General features: G+C 41.8%; 1 protein-coding gene across 5 annotated transcripts in view; it reads left to right on the forward strand.

Moving 5' to 3' along the window:
• Positions 1–19,327, forward strand: part of MAP3K20 (mitogen-activated protein kinase kinase kinase 20) — a 193,648-nt gene that overhangs the window by 155,478 nt on the left and 18,843 nt on the right. For all 5 annotated transcript variants that reach the window (XM_024243279.3, XM_024243281.3, XM_063712868.1 and 2 more), the window contains 4 exons: positions 1,039–1,069; positions 1,167–1,306; positions 7,207–7,269; positions 8,247–8,339. In XM_024243279.3, the coding sequence (XP_024099047.2) occupies positions 1,039–1,069; positions 1,167–1,306; positions 7,207–7,269; positions 8,247–8,339 (327 nt within the window). The remainder of the gene's footprint in view (positions 1–1,038; positions 1,070–1,166; positions 1,307–7,206; positions 7,270–8,246; positions 8,340–19,327) is intronic.

Genomic DNA, 19,327 nt, shown 5'->3' on the forward strand with positions numbered 1-19,327 from the left:
AAAGTGCAGACTAGCTACTGGAAACTCCTCAAAAGATCTGTTTACCTAGCTCAACCTGGTTTTGGGCCCAGGCATTTCCCTCTCTGCCCTTTGTATTCTTTTGAAGTGCACCTGCTTTCAACATTAGCTAACCTCTTTGGCTTCCATAGGGTAAGGAAACTTGGCACCAGTTGCCACTATTTCTTCCCATTCACTGAGCCCCAGTGAGTCTCACTTTCCTGCCAGCCTTGCTTAACAAGGAAAGAGGACTCAGGGTCTCCTTTATTCACTATCCTGGATATAATCTCTTTATCCCTAGCTGCGAAGTTTCCCCTGTCATTTGAAAAGAAATTTTTGAAAAATCACTGAGTTCTAACAGCTATTTTTAGTCTTTGCTCTGAGGTTGAGTGGTTTCCAGGCCACTTAAATAAAATTCCAGAGTTGAGGGCTCCCCCAGAGAATCAGAGGGACTGAGTCTGGCCTCCCATCCTTCTCCCCTCACAAAGGTACTGTGAGAGGCCACCAGTAAACCCAGACCCTGTGATATACAGGGACTAAGCTTAGGTCACTGGGTCCAATCTCCTCATTCTACATAGGAAGCTCCACACTTTGACTTGGCCAGGGCCACATGGCTACTTCATGACCTGGCCTAGAACAGAAGATTCCTTCTGTCTGTTGCTCTGTCCACTGCTGTGTGGTCCCTGGAACTCATACAATTCCTGAGTAAACCGGTGCCCCTCAGCAATCCAGGGGACCACTGGCACATAAATGGAAAAATCACTGTAAGAAAGAACCCTCTTGAAAGGATTTAAAAATATCTCCCAAAGAAGGAGGAAAACTAATGGTCTTTTAACTGTCCAAGACCCCCGAAGAGAGGGATATCTCCCATTTGAAAGCTTGAGGTTTTAAAACTACAAAGAGAAAGTCTTCTATTTTACCTTTGTGGTTGAGCCAGGAATTAAAGCTATTTTGATCTATTGAAAACTCTATGTTTACTGTGAAGACTGGCCACTGACCATGTGTGAATCTTCAAAACCGTATGTGTCTTCTCTTTCACAGTATTGTTGGGTTCAGCAACTCGTCAGAAAAGGCAAGTGGAATAAGTTACCTTCTTAATTCATGGAGTTAACTTTGTTTTGGATGTGATTGCATCTAATTTTATTCTGCTTTCTAATCACTTCCTTCAGGTGACTCTTCAGCAGAGATGAGTGTATATGCAAGCTTGTTTAAAGAAAACAACATTACAGGGAAGCGGCTGCTGCTGCTGGAGGAAGAAGACCTGAAAGACATGGGCATTGTCTCCAAGGGGCATATCATTCACTTCAAGGTACCTCAGAAAGGGACAACATTCCTTCAGCAAACGTTTTTTTTTGTTTTCTGAGATGGATTCTTGCTGTGTTGCCCAGGCTGGAGTGCAAAGGCGCAATCTCAGCTCATTGCACCCTCTGCCTCCTGGGTTCAAGCAATTCTCCTGCCTCAGCCTCCCAAGTAGCTAGGATTACAGAAGTATGCCACCACACCCAGCTAATGTTTGTATTTTTAGTAGAGATGGGGCTTCACCATGTTTTCCAGGCTGGTCTCCAACTCCTGACCTCAAATGATCCACCTGCCTCAGCCTCCCAAAGTGCTGGGATTACAGGCGTGAGCCACCAGGCCTGGCCTCCATCAACAAATCTTTATTGAGCACCTACTATGCAGCAGATCACGTGTTAGGGGCTGCAGATGGAAACGGTGCTATGCTGGTCATTACTGTGCTGAAATGCTTACACCAGCTGATAATCAGCGGCTGCCCCCAGGCACCCCTATTCCTTCCTCATAATCCAACAGCAAAAAGGTGCATACGTGGTATAGTAGGAGTCACAGGGAGATACCTGAATATCACCCCCCTGCCCTCAGGAAGTCTCTAATCTGGTGGAGAAAACAGATACTGCTTATGTGATAATGGTAAATGACAGCTGTAAGAAATACTACAAAGGCAGCGTGGTGCCTGGAAAACAGCCATCCACCCAGAATAGCAGGAGGTGACTCAGTTTAATTCTAGAGAGGACAAAAATCCATCAGGAATCCCTAGGGACCCCGGAATTTCTGCATGGCCAGAGGGAAACCTAAGCCAATGCAGTAACCTAAAGGCATTTGTAATTTTTGTCATTATGACCTGGAACAGACACCACCATGTATGTGTTTTAATCCCCACTTACTCAGGAAATTCTAACATTTCCCCCAAAACTTAAGTTTTGAGTAGTTTCAAAGCTAAACCTCTGTGTTCGTTGTGGTGGTCGTGGTCATGGTTGTTTTTTGTTTGTTTGTTTTTGCTTTTTTCAATTTAGCAACTTAAGCTGAGTAAGAATTGCCGGCATCTGTGTGGTCATTGTGACTAATCTTGTTTCAAGAGAGATCTTAGAATAAAATCAGGTTTGCTCCCCAAACCCTCACCCCCATTCCAGTGTGGGTAGATGGACGAGTGTGTACAGGTTAGAAAGAAGAGAAACAGAATAAAGGAGAAAATTTAGAAAAGGCAGCCTGCTGTCCAAATCCACACCTTCACAAAGGCTCTACCAGCACACCAACTAGGCCCTACCTCAGAGCTACCCACACTGACCTTTCTAGAGAAATCCCCATTAAGGCCCAAAGACAGCCCATTCATTTCATTCTGTGGACCCTAGGTCCGGGAAGAAACATCCTTACAGACTCTCAGCACCCTTTGCGTAACAGCTTGGCACTCACCCACCAGAGACCATCTCCACAACAGAAAGAGGACCTTGCTGTCTTCTCCCTCCTAGAAGGGCAGGAAAACTCATGCATAGCATATTTCTCAAAGGCTGGCAAAGAATGTAATCCCAGCCTCTGGGTGTGGGCAAGTCCATCCTAAAAGCTATGCTGGCTTAGGTGGGCCAGAGTAGGAAAAAGTATTTTCTGCAGTACAGAGATGTTTCAGAGCTCCAGAAAAGAAATTTTGTAAATCTTGTCCTATTTGGCAGATGCCAAACAAGATGCTCCCACCTCCCCTTCCCACCTGCCATCTTTGAAAAGCCCCAGTATTCCTTAAGGATCAGTTCAGAGGAAGGGTGGTGAGCTGGGATATCTCACCAGAACCCCTCAGTGATTTACATCTTTCCAAGGGTGGCCCTGGATAACCTAAGTACCCCTTTCAGGCTGAGCAGGATCATTTAGGCAAGCAAAGTCCAGACTTACTGTTTATTGTTCAACAAATTCAGTGAATGTCTACTAATTGTGAGACTGGGCCTATGAAGATTCAAAGAAACCTGTGGTTAAGGAATTTACATCTCAGAGAAAAGATTAAACGTGCATACAGCATCTCCTTGGCAATTGGGAGGAAAGGACCGATTCATTACCCAGACTTGGGACAGACCATGGTGGGAGATAGAGAGGGGAAACTTCACAGTGGGTGGCCCTTGAGCCGGATCTTGGAGGAATGACAGATTTTGGAATGTAGACCAGGAAAGGAAAGAACGTTAATCTAGACAGAGAGAACACAGAGTTAAGAGAAATGGAAGAGAATGTGGAGGAACAGAAAAGACGAGTCCCGACCTAAGTAGCATAAGCAGCTCCGTCTGCAGAACACGGGTGATGAGTAGAATGCACGGCACCTGAAGTGGAAGGAAGGTGGGGCCGGATCCTGGACAGCTTACAACTTCAGGCTGGGGGGAAGAGCTGGAATTTGACCAGCTGTTGGGAGTATTGAGAATTGACATGTTTACACTTTGCTTCTGGAAGTTTTAAAATGGATTAAAAAGGCAAGGCTGGGTTTTGAAAATACAGGAGGGTATAAATGTGGAGAATAATAAGCACTGCAGTGTAGCAAAAATGCGAATGGAGAGAAGGGGAAGATGTCACAGGTAAGAGGGCTGTTCTCAAGCTCAAGAAGGAAAGCACAATGAAGTATTGATTGTTATGGGCAGACTGGCTGGGGCCGCTGCCGCAGGTAGTAAAAGAATTTACCAAGACAGTCGTAGGTAAAGAAAGTATGAAGATGTGTTGCAAGGGTGCAATGGGCAGCACAGCAGAGAAGGGGCTGTCTGCCAAGAGGCAGGGGCTTGAGGGAAGTTTTATGGGCTCATACTGGACGGGCTACATGCAGATAGGGTGTGCAGACAAGGTCATGCTGCTGGAGTTACTTGCAGAATGAGGTATTTGGGAACAGGTTGTTGTGATTGTCTGTGATTAGCCGTCTCTCAGAACAATTGTTACCCACCCCCCGCCCCGGGACCCCCTCCTCGTTGTTGCTTACTTAACTTATTAGGACTCCACACTGATATGCGTGGCAGCATAGATGAGCCTTGAACATGATGCTAAATGAAAGCAGCCAGACACAAAGGTCACATATTGTATGAGACATCCTGAACAGGCGAATCCATAGAGACAGAAAGCAGTCAGTGATTGCCAGCTGCTGTGGGGAGGAGGCAATGGTTATTGACTGCCTAATGGGAGTAGAGTCCCCTTTGGGGGTGATGAAAATGTTTTGGAACTAGATAGAGGTACTGGTTGCACAACACTGTGAATGTGCTAAATGCCACTCAATTGCCCACTTTAAAATGGTTAATTTTATGGTATGTGAATTTCACCTCATTAAAAAATAATAATAAAACAAAGGAAAGCACAGGCACCTCTACACCCTGCCCAAGAGTAGTCTTCTTCCAGCTAGGAAGCTTTCTGTCTTTGGCAGAAAGGATGTGTGTGGCCAGGAAAGTGAAGAGGAAGACAGGAATATCTGTCCACAAAGTAGGAAATGAGGAGAGAATGCTGTTACAAAAGTCAAAGGTTGGAAAAGCTTTAAGATAGAATCGGTGGTCAAAAGGGTCTAAGGGCCAGGCACTGTGGCTCAAGCCTGTAATCCCAGCACTTTGGGAGGTCAAGGTGGGCAACTCACTTGAAACCAGGAGTTCAAGACCAGACTGGGCAACATGGCGAAACCTTGCCTCTGCAAAAAATGCAAAAATTAGCCAGGCATGTGGTGCACACCTGTGGTGATCCCAGCTACCTGGGAGGTTGAGGTGGGAGGATCGCTTGAGCCCAAGAGGTTGAGGCTGCCATGAACTATGATTGCACTACTGCACTACAGCCTGGGCAATACAGTGAGACCCTGTCTGAAAAAAAAAAAAAAAAAAAAAAAGGCAGGGACAGGGGACAGGGGTCTAAGCTTGCAGAGAAGCCAAGGAACATGCAGAGAGAAAAAGCCCTGTTGGAAGCAGCCACTTAAAAGTTAAAAAAAAAAAAATTATTTGACCCACTAGAGTGGAGTCAGTGTAATGTCCTCTTTTTATGACCTCTGCAGAGGGTCTGCCCAGAGCTCCAAATGAAGGAGTAGCCTGCATCTGTTGGGGGACCTAACACTGCCCTCAAACTCCTGAGTGAGTCTGCACGAGCTTCTAAAGACAGTCATTCACAGAGGGGCAGTCTCCAAAGTGTGGAATGCGGACCCTCCCCCTTACTGCCAAGGCTGGGCCTGTATGTAAGAATGGCTACCCAGCGGGGGTTCAGCCAACAGGTGACCACTAAACTCAGCCAGAGCATGGGGATTTCCAACAAGTTTATATGAGAGGGAAAGATAAAGGGAAAGGGTCATGTGCACTTACTCTAGGAGGGCCCTGCATAGACTCTCAATTAAGATAAGTAATGCTCCAAGCTGGGCCTTTGGGGATGAGTAGATCCACACTGGAGGAGTCCTCCTGGTCCTTGTCAGAAGTTTTTCTCACACACAGCCTGATGGTAAGAATGCATCCTTTATTCTTTGCACTTTCACTGAGGAAGGCACAATTGTTGTGTACTTTCTCCAAGAGTCTCTCAGTCCTTAAATGGTAGGTGATCAAACTGGACAGTGGAGCAGTATTTCCCCTTTCTTTTTGTTTGTTTGTTTGTTTTTTTGAGCTGGAGTCTCGCTCTGCCACCCAGGCTGAAGTGCAATGGTGCGATCTTGGCTCACTGCAACCTCCGCCTCCCGGATTCAAGCGATTCTCCTGCCTCAGCCTCCTGAGTAGCTGGAATTACAGGCGCAGGCTACCACACCTGGCTAATTTTTGTATTTTTAGTAGAGACAGGGCTTCACCATGTTGGTCAGGCTGGTCTCGAACTTCTGACCTCATGATCCGCCCACCTCAGCGTCCCAAAGTGCTGGGATTACAGATGTGAGCCACTGCACCCGGCCCCCACCCATTCTTTTCCTGTGTGTTTGTCCCTCCCTTTAAGCCTGACCATGGCTCCCTTCTTCTCTGAGCCTGCAAGCCCTCTTGTGGAGGAGTAGAGTGTAAGAAGTAGGATTGGACACCCAATAACTGTTCATTACATTGTCAGCTGTCAACAGTTATTTTGCTTTAAAATAAAATGCATCTAATTTTCTCAGGTTGGTACTTTTTTACTCTCTCTGCAATCAGTTCTTAGAAAATCTGAACTGTGCCTGCTGAGTATCCAAAAAATCATCATTTAAATTGTCTTCCTTTCCTTTCAGATTTCTTTGTGTTTCATTGGCAGAGGGGATGTTGGACACATATCTATAGAAATGTTCTTATAATGCAATCAACCTTTTAGTGAGATTCTAGCCTTCCTGAAAGTCTGGTGTTATACTCATGTGCTATGTTGCTTTTCTCACTGTTATTCAGAGTGGCACCTGCATTCTGTACAATAGAACATCCACTTCTCAGTACTATACTCTGCCGGTGTTTGAAAAATTGTTTTATTTATTGCTTAGTCTGAGGTTCAACATCTTTAAAATGTCTTCCTTTTCTTGGCCTCATCCCTGTAATCCCAGCACTTTGAGAGGCCAAGGCAGGAGGCCAGGATTTCAAGACCAGCCTGAGCAACAGAGTAAGACCCCATCTCTACAAAAAAATAAAATAAATTAGCTGGGTGTGGTGGTGTGTGCCTGAGTCCCAGCCACTTGGGAGGCTGAGATGGAAGAATCTCTTGAGCTCAGGAGTTCAAGGCTGTGGTGAGTTATGATGGCATTATTGCACTCCAGCCTACACGATAGAATAAGACCTGGTCTCCAAAATAAAAAATAGTTTTTAAAATTTTCTGGTCCTTTAAATAATTACAAACCACCTACACTGCTTTGGACAATGAGATTTATTCTAAATAGACGTTGGATATTAACGCCCCCAAGATATTTTATGAACTAGGTAAATAAGGAATGTTTTTGTTTGTACCCAATGATTTTAATCTTCTCTTGGTATTATTGGATCATTAATAAAGTCATATGATTTTTTTTTACAGTCAGCCATTGAGAAATTAACCCATGATTACATAAATTTGTTTCACTTCCCACCACTAATTAAGGTAAGTAAGGTTTTTCTTACGGACACTAATGCTACCTTTATTGACACATGCACCTGCTGCATCCACACCTAAATTTGCCAAAGTCGGTAATGGTTGTTTGAAGTGAAATTTCATCATATCTGTCTAACAAAAGGCCCTTTGAAGCAAGGGATGTGTGTAAATTGAACACCCCTGTTCCCCACAAGTTGAAATATTAACAATTCGTTCATGATAAGAACAACACACCTCACTTTAATGGCTAGAAGTTGTAAGTGCCAACATTGTAGGTGAGGTCCTGTGGCCTCCCACCTGGCCCTGGATACTTTTCAACATGTAAGTCACTGAGAGAATTCATACCCTGGAGCACTCGATCGTCACTTTCATAGGGGATGGGAGGCTTACTGTTTGAATAACATATTAGTATACTTAACATTTTGAATCTAGTTTAAAGGAATGTGGCATACTTTGTTTAAAATCAGCAAATACTTGCAATTCATACACAGAACTTTACTTATTCACTAACAGCTATAGTTTTTCATCTCTAAGCCCTCAAAGACTCGTTTTGTTCCTCTGCTTCATCCTCCATCCACATTTGCATCCTCCATCCACTGCGTAATCCCTCTTTGGGAATAGCTTGTAAATGCCCTGGGTATTGTGAACCTCTGAAGTTGAAATCTCACAATGCATCTCGAGGTGCTAAGTGCATTTCTAGGGTAAAATTGCACAATGCAAGATGCATTGTGATAAATGTAAGACAGTGACATTCAATTTGAACTGCATGAAATAAATCATTTGGCAAAGTCCTGAAAGGCATAATATGTCATTTCTCTTGCTTGATGTAATTAGAATTTGTAGCTTAATCCAAAATAACCAAAAGTTAATAGATTAGAATCGAAAAAAAAAAAAAAAAAAAAAAAACTAGTGCTAAGATATCATCTTCTTTACATGAAAAGTAAAAACAACATCTAGAATAATTGGTGCTTGGTTTCCTGTTTTAGGACTCAGGAGGTGAACCTGAAGAAAACGAGGAAAAAATAGTGAACTTGGAACTGGTTTTTGGTTTTCACTTGAAACCAGGAACTGGCCCACAGGTAAATCACATTTTAAATCCTTTGGATAAATCTCAATCGAATTACTCTTTTTTCTCTTCTGTAACTCCACGGTTTTATACACCCCCTACCAGCTGGTAACTGGATTCTGAGTAAATTTATAGACTTTATAAAATAGAATTTAGCTGAAAGGCTGCCAGCTGCCTCTGTAATCCAGTCTAGGAATCTTACTTTCTCAGTCAGCTGAAGACGCCCATGTGAGGCCACCCAAACATCAGGATAACTCACATTAAAGCATGGACAGGGAAGGGGGGCCGTGGATACCAGACTGTGTATACCACTCATGTCGCAGCTTCCTGATTCCTGATTCATAAGAGAAAGCAGCTTTATAATACCGAGAATAAAAACTAAGAATGGAACTGTAGGCCATGTGGAGACCCAAATTATCAGCTCTAAATAGGGTGGCAGGGCATTTGAGCAACACTTCTTCAATAAGCCTTTCAGTTTATGTCATTTTGAAAGTCTGGAAAAATTATTTGGCCTAGGTAGCCTGTGAATTAGAATTACAGTAGGTTTGTGTTACTTTTGATTACTATAAATAGCTAACGATAATAATGATAACTTCTGTTAACTGACCACTTATGGTGTACGAGGCATACAGTACTGAAGTGTGAAAACTACTTTCCCCCATTTTGCAAATGAGGAAACTGAGGCTCAGACAGGTTAAATAACTTGCCCAAGGGTTACATGGCTAGCAAATAGCAGAATAAAGATTTGAATGCAGGTTGCTCTGGTCTCAGAACCCAAGTTCTTAACTACTCATAATGTGGAAGCCTTCCCTTGAGGGAAGCCAAGGGACCTTATAAATACACCTCACAAGCTGTGTGAGCCTACCGATTGCTCTGGTAGGCTCAGCTGGCCCTGGACTTTCCTCAGTGAAACCATGCTTGCTCCAAGGCCATTCCTGGGAACCAGTGCCTAGGAATGATTGGAAATTGTTGTGAGGGGTTGAGTTTTTCCTGGGCCTTCCAAAGATGCTCTTTCTAATAATCCAGTTAAAAATGGGCAAAAGATCTGCATAGGGGTTTCTCAAAAGAAGACATACAAATGGCCAACAGGTATATGGAAAATGGCTCAGTGTCACTAATTATCAGGGAAATGCAAATCAAAACCACAATGAGATATCATCTCACCCCACTTAGAATGGCTTATATCGAAAAGACAGGCAATAATGAATGCTGGTGAGGATGTGGAGAAAGGAGAACCTTTGTACACTGTTGGTGGGAATGTAAATGATCCAGCAATCCCACTGCTAGGTATATAACCAAAAGAACGGAAATCAATATATTGAAGAGATATCTGTACTCTTATGTTTACTGCAGCACTGTGCACAAAATCCAACATTTGGAAGCAAACCTAAGTGCCCATCAACAGATGAATAGATAAAGAAAACGTGGTACATATACACAATGGCATACTGTTCCCAAATACAATGAAATCATGTCATTTGCAACAATATGGATGGAACCGGAGGATATTATGTTAAGTGAAATAAGCCAGTCACAGAAAGACGGAAGCTAAAAATTAAAACACTTGAACTCATGGAGATAGTAGAATGATGATTACCAGAGGCTTGGAAGCATAGCAGGGGAGGGCAGGAGGATGCTGGGATGGTTAATGGGTGAAAACATAGACAGAATGAATAAGATCTATTATGTGATAGCACAACAAGGTGACTACAGTCAACAATAGTTTATTATATATTTTTAAATAATTAAAAGAGTGGAATTGGGATGTCGTAACACAAAGAAATGAGGTAATGGATGCCCTCAGTTATCCTAATGTGATTATTACGTACTATATGCTTGTATCAAAGCATCACAAAGACCGGGCGCAATGGATCACACCTGTAGTCCCAGCACTTTCGGAGGCCGAGGCTGGTGGATCGCTTGAGCCTAGGAGTTCAAGACCAGCCTGGGCAACATGGTGGAATCCCATCGCTACAAAAAATACAAAAAGTAGCTGGGTGTAGTGGTGTACGCCTGTAGTCCTAGCTACTTGGAAAGGCTAAAGTGGGAAGGATCACTTGAGCTCAGGAGGTCAAGCCTACAGTGAGCCAAAATTGTGCCACTGCATTCTAGCCTGGGCAACAGAGTGAGACATCATGTCAAAAAAAAAAAAATTCACATGTACCCCCAAAATATATACACCTAGTATATACCCAAAAACATTAAATTTTTTTTAAAGATGCCCTTTCTAGACATCTATGCAAGAATGTGTCTTGCCTGCACCACTGCAGTTATTTCTTTACCTGCTGAATGAAAATCTTTACCTCCCTTGTTTCGGCCACAGACTTTGGTTGAGTGAGAGCTGCTCTGGATCCAGGTTTCTTACATATGAATAGTTTTCTCTCTGTGAATGGATCACTGTCTATTCACTCCTGTTGTTAGAAGGAGCTACAGAAAGGGGACAGGAAAGTAAGTTCTTCTGTCTCCAGCAATATCAGAAGCACTTCTAACCCTGACATTCTGCAGCTGTGGCCACCCCTACGTTCATCTGATGGTAAACAAATTGCACATTTCAATTTGCCTTTTCTAGTTTTCTTGATTCCATGACATTGAATTTATGAGTTACCTTTAAGCTTTGTTATGGCTTGTAGGTGGTAAAAGAAGAGAGAAAAAATTTCCTTGGAAAAGACTTGTGAAGAGAGATCTCAATCAAGAAAAAAAAAATTTTTTTTTTTTTTTGAGACGGAGTTTTGCTCTTGTTGCCCAGGATGGAGTACAATGGCGTGATCTCGGCTCACTGCAACCTCTGACTCCCTGGTTCAAGTGATTCTCTTGCCTCAGAAGTACCTGGGATTATAGTCGTGTGCCACCACGCCCAGCTAATTTTGTATTTTTAGTAGACACAGGGTTTCTCCATGTTGGCCAGGCTGGTCTCGAACTCCCGACCTCAGGTGATCCGCCCACCTCGGCCTCCCAAAGTGCTGGGATTACAGGTGTGAGCAACTGCGCCTGGCCAAGAAAATATTTTCAATTAAAAAAGAAATAATTTATTAATATGGAAAACTGAAAAATCTATTTTTTAGTAAAAAGGAGCTATGGATAATATTTGAGACTGAATACAATGGTCTGTTTTTGGTAATAATGATGTAGACTTCTTGAGTCATAGATTATCTACAAGCCCTAAAGTTGCTGCAGCTTTTGATACTCTGCTGTTCCTTGGTCACCTATCCAGAGTAATCTTTTTTTTTTTTTTTTTTTTTTTAGACAGAGTCTCACTCTGTTGCCTAGGCTGGAGTGCAGTGGTGCAATCTCAGCTCACTGCAACCTCCGCCTCCCGGGTTCAAGCAATTCTCCTGCCTCAGCCTCCTGAGTAGCTGGGATTATAGGGGCACGCCACCACACCCGGCTAATTTTTGTATTTTCACTAGAGACAGGGTTTCACCATGTTAGTCAGGCTGGTCTCCACCTCCTGACCTCGTGATCCACCTAGCTCGACCTCCCAAAGTGCTGGGATTACAGGCGTGAGCCACTGCGCCCAGCCCAGAGTAATAATTTTATCTATTCATTTGGCAGGCATTTACTGAGGACCTACTTTGTGCCTGGCTCTAAGGTAGATGCTAGATTTTGATACAAAATCAAAAAGTACAATCCCAGCCTTTACGGAACCTACAGCTTATCATGAGCAATAGACAAAATCCATGCATGAAAGGCTATGGTACAGAATGATGAGTTTTTAAAAAGCCATTTACATGGTTCCATGGGAGTTCACTGGATGAGGATCTACAACAGATGGGAAAGGGGTGAGGGAGGGTCCTAGAAGTCTTCTTGGTAGAAGTGTTGCTTAAGCTAAAATGTTAAAGCCACTAAGAATGACTAGGTAAGGAGAGGACACTGAAGGCAGAACCAACCATGTGTGCGAAAGCTCAAAAGCGTGAAGCCAGGAAAACACAGGGAGCTCTTTCTTGGAATAATTTTGAGGGGACTTCACGACTCAACTCAAGCATCCTCCCTCTAGAAAGACTTACCATGGAACAAGCGGCTGCCAAAGGGAGTGCCCAGAAGGGTGGCTGGCGACCAGAAAAAGCACTGTCTTATGTGCTAAGCCAAGGAGTTTTAAGGATTTTAAGAAGAGAGCAGATAGGATCAGATTTATGTTTTGTTTTTTTGTTTGTTTGTTCGAGACGGAATCTCGCTCTTTCGCCCAGGCCGGAGTGCAGTGGCGCTATCTCGGCTCACTGCAAGCTCCGCCTCCCGGGTTCACGCCATTCTCCTGCCTCAGCCTCCCGAGTAGCTGGGACTACAGGCGCCCGCCACCGCGCCCGGCTAATTTTTTTGTATTTTTAGTAGAGACGGGGTTTCACCATGTTAGCCAGGATGGTCTCCATCTCCTGACCTCATGATCCGCCCGCCTCGGCCTCCCAAAGTGCTGGGATTACAGGCGTGAGCCACCGCGCCCGGCCCAGATTTAGTTTTTAACAGATCTTAAAGAAGCACAGAGAAGAAGGATGAATTGGAAAGGGGCCAGGCTAGAGTGAGAAAGATCTGTGAGTGGGCAGTGCAGACAACCAGGTGGAAAATGTCAAAGCGCTGAGCCTGTGACAGTGCCATGGGTCCCAGGACACACTGAAACGGAATTAGATTGTGTCACTAGCTGCAAACGCAGCAAGTGGGAGGGAGGGGCCAGGAGGGTGCTGAGGTTTCTAGTGTGAGCAACTAGAGAGATGATGTTATGAAGTGGTGGATCAAAAGTGAAATATACAATGTGAATATGATGCTAAGGTGCTAAAAGTATAAAGAAGTGACTGGAGTGGGTGAGGTTCATCAGGAAAAGCTTTTTTGGAACCATGAGTATTTTATTGGGGCTTGAAGAGGTTGGTGGGCAGTTGCAGAATAATTTCCTGAATATAATGCTTAAAGCTTTTGCTTAGATAATACATTCTGAAGAGCTCAGGTATTCTATAAATGTCATCTTCTTTATCCCGTTGGCATTTGGGTGAGATGCATAACTCATAGTATCATCATTGCTGATTCAGAAAGAGATAACAAGAGAAAGTGTATGACTTGCCTGGGATGAGGCAAGGACAGAGCTAAGACCAGAAATTACATCTTTATTATTGTCTTTGTAGTAAATATGTGCTAGATCTCACACCTGACCCACAACATTTAAGCCATCTGTAAACCTATGTAAAACAATCCTAGAATAAATTACTGTCCTGTTCTAAATTATACCAGCTATGCCAGCCTATGTCTTAGCATTATGAAATATTTTCTGATTAATGTGCTTTGAATTGAAACTTCATTTCCCCACACGAAAACCTTGTTGCCTTGGGCCTTAAAGATAGAACCCAAGAAAAAAAGGCTTCCTCCAAATCCCAACTAACCAAGTTCTCATAAACCCATCTTTATGGGTTATGGGAAAGGTGAAGCCTTTAAGTCCACCCCCCACCTCCATGACTGGAATAAGCTTTCCAAGAGAAAATTGGAGCTTTGCAAGTTCTCTCCAACCTAGGAGTTTGCATAGCAGAGGCATTTGCTGGATTTCACCTTTTCTTTTACAAGTAAAATGAAAAATGTGTTGTAATGGCAGCCACTGAGAATAAGGTATGACAGTGACTTTATCATGAAAATAGTAGCTACATTTCCCCTTTGCATTTGAGAAGGACCACCCAGTAACTACCCCTTAAAATTATGTCATTTCCACAACTTTAAGCCTACTAAGAGCAAGCCAGGCAAATATTACCTTATACACAAATAGGTAAAGGAAAAACCCTGTCCACCTTTGTCCTAAGAATTCAGATTAAGTTATTTTTCTTAGCTTCATTTTGCAAGCAGACGGATGATGGCACAAAGTGAGGTTGATGTGCAGAACCCTGGAAGGTGATCTGCGTTTGGGTGCCTGCCCTGCTATCGTAATCAGGAGTGGCTGCAGGGCCATCTTGCCCATGCGCTTAGTCTTCACAGCCACATCCTTCCAAAGAGCCAGGACCTGACCAGGCTCCAGCCCCATTGATGCTTACAAGAATTCTCCCACAAGTGAAATGTGCTTTTTCTGAAACAACCTAGCAGAGAAAACATCATGATTAGACCAAAGGCTTCACTGGCAATTTAAATTAATAACCGAAACAGGTTTTACCCCCATTTACTTGACCTGCTCCTAAATAGTAAAGTTAATTATTAATTTAAATGACATAGACCAGGCACAGTGGCTCATGCCTGTAATCCCAGCACTCTGGGAGGCTAAGGCGGGCAGATCACTTGAGGTTAGGAGTTCGAGACCAGCCTGGCCAACATGGTGAAACCCCATCTCTACTAAAAGTATAAAAATTAGCTGGGTGTGGTGGCCTGTGCCTGTAGTCCCAGCTACTTGGGAGGCTGGGGCAGAAGAATCGCTTAAACCCAGGAGGCAAGGTTGCAGTGAGCCAGGATCGCACCACTGCACTCCAGCCTGGGCAACAGAGCAAGACTCATCTCAAATAATAATAATAATAATAATAATTTAGATGACATCATATGTGGAGACAACCTGGAAGTTACGACAATCAAACTGGCAGAAATTGTGTCTTTCTCTGCTTGAATGTTTCCCATGCTAGGGAATAATAATTATTATTTTATTATATATAACATATATATATCCTATTATAAATAGGGATATCCCTATTATAATATATATCTCTATTATTATATTATATTATTTTAATTATATTAAATATAATAAATTTATTATATATAATATATAATAAATTTATTATATATTATATATATTATTAAATATAATAATATATTTTAATATATATTTGTATATAATATATATTATTATATATAATTATATATTTATATATAATAATATATATTATTAAATATAATTATATATTTATATATAATAATATATATTATTAAATATAATTATATATTATATATAATTATATAATTATATTATAATATAATATAATTATATTATATTATAATTATATTGTATTATATATTGTAATATATATCCCTATTATTAATAATAGGAATAATAATAATTATTATTACTTCATACTTCTGGTGAGCACTTTGCAAAGGGCATATTTGTGTAATTGTTACAACTCAACATGACAGGGAACATTATCTCTGTATCATCCTCTTCATGAGGAAACTGAGGCACAGAGGTGAAACTCCTCGCCAGAGGCTCCAACCTAGGGCAGATTCAGTCTAAGGGTCTAACTACTGTGTCGCACTGCCTCATTTTGGAAGATACCGTTGTCCTCCAAAATAAGGATATTGGTAATGAAAAGGCATTTGGGGGTCAGTTAATTCTACATTACCACTATTTTTGTTTTTGCAATCAAGGTGCCCTGTGTTTTACAATCTAAGGCCTTTGGCTTGGCACAAAAGGAAAGCGGCTTCCAGAATCTCAGGCGACTTCATGCGCTCCCCAGGGTGGCAACCACCCCTTTTTATTAAAATATTCGGCTGCCTAGATTTTATTATTATATCTCTTATCAGCTCACCACGCAGGAATATTGATTCTCAAATTGCCAAGAGATAAACTATGAAATCACCCAGCAGTTTTCTCACCAAGATCTTTTTGAGACTTCGTGTGTCATAAAAATTCAAAAGCAGAATTAGGAAGGAACTCTTTGGGGAGTCATCCATTCCTTACGAATGCTCAACCGTCACAGACTTTGTTCCTTGCGTCCTTATTTCCTCCTCTCCCCAGTGAGGCAAAGGAAACCTGATTGAAGCTGGGTTCCCACGGGTCTAAACTGATTACCTGACATAGATAAGAGACTGAGGTTAGGGGAAAAGTAACGGAAACAGCACGCTGCCCCTCCCAACTCTCCGAACACGCCGGCTACCTATGAGTGGGTCCTTGAATAAAGACCAGGCTTCCGGACTGGAGCCGCTCCTTCCCAGATGACCATCACTTCCAATTTCCTATCTCAAAGAGGCAAGAAAAGTAGGAAGAGTAAATGAGAGGAACCTTTGGAAGAGGTAGAAGCAGAATTACTGATGCCCACAAAGTGGAAGGTTATCAATAGAGGACTTTCCTGCCCAGCCGACTCCCTCTCCTGCCTTCCACCCTTGCCATTGTTAACACCCGGCCTCTTCTCCCGCTCCCCAGTGGAAGAAATTCAATCAGTAGTTCTGCTTTTCCAGCCATGTCATCTATAGGTTAAAAATTCGGCTTTTTACAAATGCTTCCCACTTGTACTGTGCTTTTAAGTCCTTATTACATTGCTTATAAAATGTTGCTTTTAATAAACTTAATTGAATCTCCAGGCCCTTTCTCAGAGCACTATAAATATCAAAAACTGCCAAATAGGGCTTTTTTTTCCCTATTGTGCAATCTTTATAAATGGATAGATAAACATGAATAAAATAACAGGGCACAAAGAAAAGGATTTTATATTAGTATAAAGCCAACACTTTTTGGAAATTTCAGAACAGCAGAAAGCAGCGCTTTACTTTGACATATCTTGCGTTTATTAAAAATTAAGTGTAGGGAAGTTTATTTCTATGATCAACTATTTTTTGAGAGAAAAACATACATGTATGCACACATGAATTTGTGTGCCTATGTATCTAAGATGAGTAAGTTCTAGAGATCTACTGTACAAGCATAGTATCTATAATTAACAGCAGGTTGTTATATACTTAAAATTTGCAAATTTGATCTCATGTTAAGCATTCTTATAAAAATAATAACTAATAAATAAGAAGGCAGGAGGAAACTTTGGAGGTGATAGATAAATGTTTATGGCATAGGTTGTCGTGATGGTCTCATAGGTGCATACATTACCTACCTGTTCTTGAGTTCTCATGCAACAGAAATTAACATGAGGGTGAGAAAGTTTCCCAGACAAGGCTTTGCTGGGGCCTATGCTCAAGCCCAAGGGAGACAGCATGGGAGCAAGAGTTCTCTGACTGGCTCTCTGAGGGCAGGTCTTGCAGTGTTTTAAGAAGGATGACATGAATAAGCATGAGGTAAGTGAAAGTCATTACATGTGCAGGACAGAGCACAGGGTGTGCAGGCGAAGTGAGAAATCGTGTTAATACATGCATCGCATGATCAAAAAATGGCAAATAACCTCCTGGGGCGGGGATTTTCGTAGTATAATGAGGCAAGAGGTTAGGATGGGTCATTTTCTTGGTTTTGTGTGCATGCGGGTGATAGGGTTAACTCCCTTGAGGTTGACGGTGGAATGCTGCTTCTCAGTTTCATCACACAGTTTACAAGTTCTCATGGTCAGTGAGGATGTATGGAAAAAAATACACTAGTTGGGCGGGTGGGGTTGAGCCCCGTCCCTACTCTGTCTTATATATGTATCTCCAAACTCATCAGGTTATCTACATTAAATAGGTAGAGCTTTTCATGTATCAGTCATATCTCAATAAAGTGGTTTTTTAAAAATGAGAAAGAAACACAAGTTTTAATTGAGCAAAGAAGCAAATGCAGTTCAGAATTTTACAACTGCATAAGTCACTGCTGATTTCTAATTACAGAGTGTGGCAATGTACTTTGTCAAACGGGTTGGACAGCCACCTATAGAGCTAGAGAGCTAGAGCAGAACTAGGCGAGGTTCTCAGTGCATACCTGCTGAATGGATTGACAGTCCTGCATACACGCTAGCATGCCAGGAAGTGTCTAACAATGGGAGAAAGCCCTGGTTTGTAGCATGTGTAGATCTCCATGGTGTGAAAAATTCCCACTTTGGCCGATTTCAAGTTACCAATCTGGCATCACTGGATTTGAAGTTGGGAATGGCTGTAAGCAATCAGCTCATGAGAGCTGGCTCCAGCACACTATTGGGTCTCTCTTAGTCTTCTTAATCAAGATTACGAATTCCTTTTAAAATAGTGATGTACATGATAAAACACAGGCTTAAATAAATTACAAGCACATTATTGCTGGTTACCAACTATAATAATAAGTGTCTTTAACTCAAAGAGAGCTCCAGTCTCCTAATGAATCCATTGTCAGTTGGCTTAGGTCTCTGGGTCACCATTGTCTCATTTTGTCATATTGTCTCATACTGACCATAATGCATAAATCAAAAATTGGGATTCAATTTTGTAAAAGGTAAGAATAGAGTTTGGAAACAGAAAAACAAAATGTAAATCTGTGACTGTTTTTAAAAAATGTGGAAACAGTCATAGTTGTGACTCCTTGATGACAGGCACAGTTGTCTATAGGAGAGAGATCTTTGCTTTTAGAAGCAAGTTTTCAAAAGCTTCTGAGGATCACTGTAAGTTCTGCAGTGAGAGACCTCAGTACTCACAGTGGCTTCTGTTTTCTAAACCGAAAATTAGGTGTTGAGAATAATCAACTAAAAAAGAGACAGACTATTTGAAGTAAAATTAAAAAGCACTATGTTGGAAAATCAAGGATGTAGGACAACCATATCAATCCTGGACATTAAGATTTGAATTGATAATAGCTCAACTGGTAAACAATGCCTACTAACTAGGTTAGTGTTTCTTTGAAAATCATTATTTCTTTGAGTCACCCCTAAAGTCATGGGGTGGGAGGAGAAGAACTTAGCAGGTAGAACAGCTGTTTTTATATTTTGAGAATCCTGGATAAAAGTTTATTTGCAGCAGATTTCCCAGTATTTAAAAATGTTAAAGCAGTGCTTAGGTAAGCGAGATCAACTTCTATATTCGTTAAGAAACCCAGACTGACATAGAATAGATTCTTAATTATTCAGAAATCAATAGCAAGACTTACTATTCTTTTTTTCCATCATGAAGACCTAGTACTTTCCAATTTCAAATACAGTTAAGGGAAAAAAAAGCCCTTTCCAAACATGTCAACTAACATCTGAACCATTTTAGATAGTCAAGTGTGTAATGCATCATATGAAAGTATGTCTCACTTGATTTGTTTCACTTTATTTTAACATCATCCTTAAAGCCCCTTTTTCATACATAACTCAAAGAACAACCCCCAAAAAGGCAATGTAACAACCTTATCTCCACTGGTGTCTACTTGGCACCAATCTGCCCTGACCTTAGACACAAGCCATTGTTAAGGGT

This window comes from Pongo abelii, chromosome 11 (genome assembly GCF_028885655.2).
Source record: "Pongo abelii isolate AG06213 chromosome 11, NHGRI_mPonAbe1-v2.0_pri, whole genome shotgun sequence".
In the NCBI taxonomy this organism is placed as follows: Eukaryota; Metazoa; Chordata; class Mammalia; order Primates; family Hominidae; genus Pongo; species Pongo abelii.